This window comes from Zeus faber, assembly GCF_960531495.2.
Source record: "Zeus faber genome assembly, chromosome: 6".
NCBI classification, from domain to species: domain Eukaryota; kingdom Metazoa; phylum Chordata; class Actinopteri; order Zeiformes; family Zeidae; genus Zeus; species Zeus faber.
This window is the reverse complement of record NC_137201.1, coordinates 16,498,324-16,505,735: the sequence shown is the minus strand read 5'-3', so window position 1 is coordinate 16,505,735 and position 7,412 is coordinate 16,498,324. Positions and strand designations below refer to the sequence as shown.

The following is a 7,412-nucleotide window of genomic DNA, read 5'->3' as shown; positions in this document are numbered from 1 at the left end:
TTCCGGAAGGCATTTGCATGGTACTTTCCCTGATACTGCAAAGTGTGTGTGTTGAGGCGGGGGGGGGGGGGGGGGGTTGGCCTTGAGACAAAAAAAACAAAACTGCCATCACAGACAGGAGGGGAGTGTTTGTGGCCACACGGATAATTTAAAATAAACTCTCGTTCACACTAAAACAAATCATTACCAACATGTCACCCAAAGTCATTTTATTTCAGCACAAAATTATCTACTTGATATTAACATCCATTGTCTGTTGAATAAAAAACATAAAAAAAACCCAGATAGAAAAACGCTGTTCAATAGGTGCTTATTCACACCACCCTTTTAATTATTTCTCGACTTTAGAATAAGATTAAAAGGCTTTGACTTTCCCCGCAAGCCGTTAAATGTCCTCGAATAGAATAGAAACAAATGGTCGTTAAGAAAAACATGACCCTTAGCAATTGGAAGTGAAAAGCTCCCATTGCCCTGATGAAGATTATTTCTGAAGTCTCTGCGGACACTGAAGACCTTCGGCACCAGACGTGGAAATATCAGGCGCAACGTCGGGTTCAGTGCATGTTTCAGACCCTTTTCTGCACCGGGGATTTCTGGACTGTATTCTGAATTTGTGGAATAGTTGAACTGGAACTGTTCAGAATCGGTATCTTTGCTTGTGACCTTGTGAGGATGCTATTCTGAACTGCTTTTTGTGTTTTTCTTTAGTGTATTTTTGAAGGCAACTTACATCATACAACAGGGACCATATGGAACTGAACCTCCGTGGTGAACTTGTTCATAGCGTTTATGTCAAAGATTATCGGTATTTAAAACAAAATGGACAGTGATGAAATGAAACACCAAAACCTCAAAACAGACCAGTAATTAGAACTGGTGTGTGTGTGGTCATAGTGATGTTGAATAAATTAGCAGCAAACCAACGAATAAATAAACAAATGATTTCATTTTCTGTGTTGGGACGGTATGATGGACAGATATTAAGGCCAAGTATGTTTTCATTCACACGACTGATCTGATCTGATCTGAGTCTCGGTTCTCAGCCGCATGAAAGACCCCCGTCAAGGCCCCAGGGTGCCCCAGCTCAGCTCTCCCGCCCTACACGGAGCTCTGCGTCCTGATGAACGCCGTCCTCTCGCTGTGACCGCCCACCTCCTCGCTGTCTGATTCAGACTCATAGGCGGTCATGTCCTCGTCTCCCCACACGGTGGGGATCCCCTTGTAGCATATCCGTGCCTTCCTCTCGCGCCCCCGGCCGAAGCCGAAGCCCACCCAGATCCCCTGGGCTCCCGTGTCCGCGGGGGCCAGAGGATTGGTCCTCCGGCCCGAGCGCTTCTGCAGCAGCAGGAAGACGGCAGCGAAGGCGGCCAGGACGAAGGCGCAGCCCAGCGCCGCCACCGCGACGGGCAGATGCGAGGGCGGGGCTCCGTCTGCCTCCGGAGGCTCCGTCCCGCTCCCTCCCCCGCCTCCCCCTGAGCTCTCTGCCTCTCCGCCTGGGAGCCCCCCGCCGGGCGGCGACTTGCGCTGGACCTGGTTCTGGTGCAGGCAGGAAGTGAGCACCAGGCGGCTGTGGGGGGGGCAGGACAGGCAGTCGGTGGGCCCGGTGCCGGAGCAGGTGAGGCAGGCGGCGCTGCAGGGCAGGCAGGCCAGGACAGAGGACAGGTCCACCCAGTTCTCCAGGGACAGGTTGAGGAGCTGCGGGGCGGAGGTGAAGCCCGGCGGGCAGAACCTGACGCAGCCCTGGAGGAAGAGCGAGAAGCCGGAGCTGCACTCTGCGAACACGGGAGGGGGGAATAAAACTGTGAGGAGAACTCAGGGATTTTCACTTTTTTACTCCAACCTTATTTTTCAGTCAACCTAACCAATTCATCAGAATCGTATTAATTCATCCGGTATTGAGTTTTGAAACCATGTGGTCGCGTTTACGCCATTTGTGTGTCGGCCGAAGCTGTTCTCCCGACACCGGATCAGAGTTTCTCTTTGAACGAGGTCATAATCTCTCCATTTCACTTGTACAAAGACACGCTCGCATGAACTCTCACGACAACAAATAATAAAACACACAGGCTTCAAAAACTTTTGTCTGGAATTCATTCGAATTTAAACACCGGGGGGCGAGCGCGGCGCATCTGACCTTATCTGTATCTTTCCAATCGGCAGCTCAGCGTCACGGGGCTCCCCGGCCGTCGCCACTCGACGCCGCTGATTTGAACAGATGTGACAGACACTGCTTCCCAACACAGTCCGCCACGTGCATATTCATGGCTCGCCGGCCCGGGCGAGGGACGCTCGGCCGGCAAACGGATCGATCCGTTCTCAGGTTAATCCCTCCTCCCGACTTGATGAACTGAACCTACTCTGGCCTACGGCGCGCTGCCCTAACAGGCGTTCTCTGCCGCCTCCCGTAAACAAACCATGGGCTTAATGGACGGCCATTGAGCCAAAAGGGTCCACGGGGGGGGGTCGTCACCTATGCAGATCTGCTGGGCGTCGAAGGTCTTGCAGCTGTTGTTTGACGGCCGCGGGAAGTCGGGTGACGAGGGGTTAACGGCGCTGGACCCGGTGCCCCACAGCACGAGCGTGAACTGACTCAACACTCCTGAGAGAGAGCGAGAGGAGGCACAGGAGAGGAAATATCAATTTAAACCTGGCAAAACAAGTCCTTTTGGAGTGTCCTCCAGAGTAAGGAGGAGGAGGAGGAGGAGGAGGAGGAAGAAAGAGGGAGGCTGGAGATGCGGGGGTTTTTGGGGTTGGGCGCGGCGCGGGGAACGGGAAAAGGAAAAGAAACAAAGCCTCCTGCCGCTGTTATGTGTGCGCTATCAATCCAAGCAGCAGAAGAAGGAGAAGAGATCTGTACCTGTCACGTCCCCCCCCCCCCCCCGCTTCCTTTTGTAAACACTGGCGGGTTTGCTCGGGGGAATTCTCACCATCTTAAGGCGTTAAGCTTGTTGTATTAGAATGAATTTCCTGCTGCTTTATTTTTCGAAGGAGCCTAATCCCAAGGTTGCAGAACATGCTTTGAAAATGTTAATTTTCCTAAACGGGTAAGGAATCTTTCTTCCTGGTACACCGATGCCTCTGCGCCCAGTGGCTGTGTGAGGGTTTATTGTGCGATCCAGAGTCTGGAGATGACGGGAGCGACGGCGGCTGGGAGGAAGAGAACGGATACATAACTAAAGGCAGCAAGCGTTAAAAATAGACTGGCGTTGATGAAAGTGGAAAGAGAAAGACAAAGCTGGGGTTGCGTGGGTCGGGTGCGGTACGCTGTAGAAAGGCTCTCCAGGGCTACGTTACCGTAATCGTGTCCATTTACTGCAACACTCTCTATTTCCAGAGTCCACTCCCCCTGAGGATTCTCATCCCACGAGTGAGTGGTCATGAAGGCCCAGTCGTTAAAGCCCTCCGAGGAATAGTCATTGGGTCTGAACGAGAAGCAAAGAGAGCAAAGTGGTTTCAATGGGGTTTGTCTCGAGCCATAATGGAAAACCCCCCCCGGCACGCACACACACACACACACACACACACACACACGCACGCACGCACAAACACAAACACACACTTGAGTGGACGAGAATGAGAATGTGTTGTGTCTGATTAGAATTCTGAAAGCACAGGTGAGTGCCAAAGCTCCAGTGGTGGAGGAAGATCATTGAGTTTGCTTTATATTCACCTCAGGGGTGGGAGGATCAGAAGATATATTTACCCCTGACCTGTCTAAATGGTGTGTGTGCGTGTGTGTGTGCGTGCGTGCGTGTGTGTGTGCGTGTGTGTGTGTGTGTGCGTGCGTGTGTGTGTGGGGGTGGGGGTGTTTGTGGGTGTGGGTGTGTCCGCCACCCACCTGGGGGACAGCAGGGTGGAGCGTGTCCCCAGCGGGCTGACGAGATGGACGGCAAGTTTTCCCCTCTGGCTGTGGGAGACGGTGAGGCGAGCCTGGACGTGCTCCAGCGAGCTGACGTACTCCGGCCGGCCCCAGCAGGCGTCCACGCTCTTGCTGAACACCAGCTTGGTCCCGATGTCTCTATGGGGGGGCGGCACACACAACACAGGGAGCGGTGCCTGTGAGCCAGAAGCTTCCGGACCAAACGGGCCAGAGACGTGGCTGGACCTCCTCACCTGGGTTCTGCCAGCATGGTGTGGACACACTGGTGCTGCAGACCCACGGCGGTCCAGTTCTGCGCCAGGGCCACGATGGCACCTGCATCCAGCAGCCCATAGCCGTACGAATGGCTGACTGTCGGCCGATGGAGGGAGGGCAGGATGGAGGGAGGAGAGTAGGTAGAGAGCAACGGAGGGAATAAAAAACAGTCAGAGCGTGACAACAGGGAAGCCCATTATTCCCTTCAATAGTTCAACCGTTGCCGGCGGCTGTTTTCGGACTAACGGCCATGACGCTTCTCTACCTCTGCGTCCCACTCCGTTGGTCTTCCAGTCGGCCGCACTGAGGTGTCCGGGCTGCGACGTCCTCACCACCAGGTGCTGCATGTCCCTCCAGGTGAGGTTCATGCTGCGGAGGGAAAGAAAAACACACCGCCTTGTATTGTTGCTGCGGTGGAAATGCAATAGCGCCGTCACCTATTTTAACCCATAATATAATACCTTGCGGGAAATTTGAGGCGACTGTAGAAAAAGGTCAGAGTTTTCAGTCAACCCTGAAATGTACCCATGACACGTGGAGGAAGCCCCCGGGGGGTTCGTTAGTCATGCGTAGCGGGGGATAGGGGGTTCTCGTGTCCAGTGTAAGACGCCGCTGTAAAAAGCTACATCATCAGCTATTGTGCTGAAAGGTCAGGGAGGACAGGAGGAAAATAGAAGGGCTCGAATTCTCAGGAGGAGTTTGCCCAACCCTGTCTGTAATGATAGCTTCTAATGAGTTCTGAGACAAGGGGGTGGGGACAAGTTTACTTCCACACAATATAAGGCCAATGACGCACTCTTTCTACCAATTTTTCTGAGAGACACCACGGCGAGGGGAGGGATTCAGAGATGGAAAGACATAGCTGCGAGGGGTGAAGATAATCAAGCCGCGAATCACACAGCTTGGCGGCTCGCTCGGGGCAGCGGCGCGCATCACACTCTTAAAAGACGCAGTTGCACCGTGGCGCCTCACCTCAGCCACCCTCCGCATCAGAATTCACATCTCACACCCTCCCATGTGTTATTAATCGACGAGAACCGCCATCCACTCAATGTCACCTCGCTGAAGGTGCGCCGGAGGGGGGAGAGGGGGGGAAAAAAAACAACAAAGGCAATACTGAAAACACCACTCTGCCTATTAATTGATTCCATCCACAGTACATCATTTCCAGGGTGGTCCCGCTCAGACAGACTAGCTATCCTGTTATTACCGCTGCCACTCTGGGGGGGATTCATTCCCGTCCATATCCCTCTCTCCACAGCAGCGGCCTGTTCTGGGATGGACGGCCAGAGTGAAAACGCATATACCCGGCACATGCTAATGAAGATCGAACATGGGTTTGATTTGTGTGGCGTTATCCGATTAGACTCGACACCTGTCGGCCAACCCCTAATGAGGAGATATGGCACGAAGGGGAGAGCTGGGTGACTGGGCTTCCCGATAACCTTTGGATGCGAAGTGCAAACGTACGGTAAACTTGATTCGTTGCCGTTCCCAGTCTCGGAAATCTGGTAAAAGAGCAGGCAGACAAACAGGAACGGGAGACGCGAGCGTTCAAGGGCTGCTGACGGAGACTGGAGCTGTCATGCGTACTGTGTGAGCGATAATGAGAGAGCTGAGAGATCTTCCCCGCTGCTCCCGCAGGAATTGAGACGCGTGCGGGGAAAACTGCTGATCTGCTTTGCAAATTAACTGATTATCAAACGCTTGATTTGCAGAGGAGAGAATTTCTCAGCTGGAATAGAAGCCGACAATCAGAGCGACTGCCAGAGATGGGTGTGACACGCACACACAAAGAGGCACTGACAAAATACAGTCGTACGCATACAATAGCAAGAAACAAGGTCAGACAGTACCACACACATGAAATGCACAGTCGTGTGAAATGGAAAAGCTTTTGGCTACAGAGCCTGCGGCGTAAACAGGCCGCGGCATCGACAAGCTGCGATTCAGCGAGACGAAGATGTATTCTCATAACTCACTTGGCTTCCAGAGCCAGTGCGATGATGCCGGCAGCCAGGGGCGCCGACGCTGATGTCCCCGTGTGTGAGTCGGTGCATTTTTGCCTCAGGTCTGTGGTCACCTTGGAGACGGGAGGAGAGCGAGGGGCAGAGGGAGAAATGAAGGGAGTTATAGGGTTTATGTCACACTTCAGCCTGAGAGGAGTTCAAAGTGAAAGGCCTCGTACACTGTTCCATTGTACTTGGGCCACTTAGGCACTTAGTTTCATCTTAGATGTGTCACCTCCTGACTAAGGGTGCCGGGCGGGCAGTGGAGGTCAGCTGGTACAGATGCCAGGAGGACAACAGGATGCAGTGGCGGTGGGGTGGTATGGCATCACTATGGGGGTGTGCCATGTCCCCTGGTCAATGCTCATGGCAGAAAACGAATGAGACCTCAATTGGACAAGTTTGGGACACATGAGAAAGTGTGAAAGTTAGAGCAGTTTCCTCTTGTGTTTGTGAGAATCCCTATTTGTCTCCCTGACATATTACGGCACTAATGACCTGTATCTCCTAGGTGGAGATCACCTTGTGAGATGTGTGATGTATCAAAATGGCTACCTCTTGGTGGAAGTAAAGAAAGGATGGATTAAAAAATGCTGTTCGGCTAAAAAGATCTGTAAAACTAAAAAGCTGACATTTTTGAGGTACAACACCATGATGTCTCAAATAGGTCCTGCGTTATTATGAAAATGAGAATTATGTCTGTAACTATGGTTCTATGAAATCAGGAACACTGCCAGAGGAAATGCTTAACGATGGATAACATCCATCTCACAGGCGCTTAGGTGAGACTGTATGCCAACAAAGTCATGCGTGATCCTGGGTCCCTCCCCTTAGCATAACAACGGTGTCATCCTGTCAGCATAGACTATTCCTGCTACTTCAGATATCGAGGGAAGGAGAAGCTCCGGCAGTCATCCAGAATTCAATGAACCGTGGTTTCATGCGCAACTTGTGTTCCTTTTCATTCTTCCTGACCACCAGAGGCAGTGCATAATGACGCATGACTAACGGCAACATAGTCACGAGGAATCAATCACTAAGGACAGGAGATTGGTGTCAGTAGCATAGCTGCTGCCAAGGTATGTTTAACGGCCACATTGACCCTTTAGGATTGTAAAAAGGTGAATGGTGAAGACCAGGTGGGTGCAGGACATACTGTATGTAGCTCAGTGACAGACTCCCATAATGCCACCCGGCAGGAAGCCAGCTCGTGTTCAACAGCTTTTTATCTTGACAGATAGAGTTATCCACGATTTGCACACCAGCCA

General features: G+C 52.3%; 1 protein-coding gene across 2 annotated transcripts in view; it reads right to left on the bottom strand.

Moving 5' to 3' along the window:
• Positions 1–233: 233 nt before the first annotated feature.
• furinb (furin (paired basic amino acid cleaving enzyme) b) overlaps positions 234–7,412 on the bottom strand; it is a 92,161-nt gene continuing 84,982 nt past the window's right edge. For both annotated transcript variants that reach the window (XM_080002081.1, XM_080002082.1), the window contains 7 exons: positions 6,118–6,218; positions 4,401–4,504; positions 4,114–4,231; positions 3,839–4,018; positions 3,295–3,422; positions 2,471–2,599; positions 234–1,772 (listed from right to left, as the gene is read on the bottom strand). In XM_080002081.1, coding sequence (XP_079858207.1) covers positions 1,099–1,772; positions 2,471–2,599; positions 3,295–3,422; positions 3,839–4,018; positions 4,114–4,231; positions 4,401–4,504; positions 6,118–6,218 — 1,434 coding nt within the window. In that variant the 3' untranslated portion in view covers positions 234–1,098. The remainder of the gene's footprint in view (positions 1,773–2,470; positions 2,600–3,294; positions 3,423–3,838; positions 4,019–4,113; positions 4,232–4,400; positions 4,505–6,117; positions 6,219–7,412) is intronic.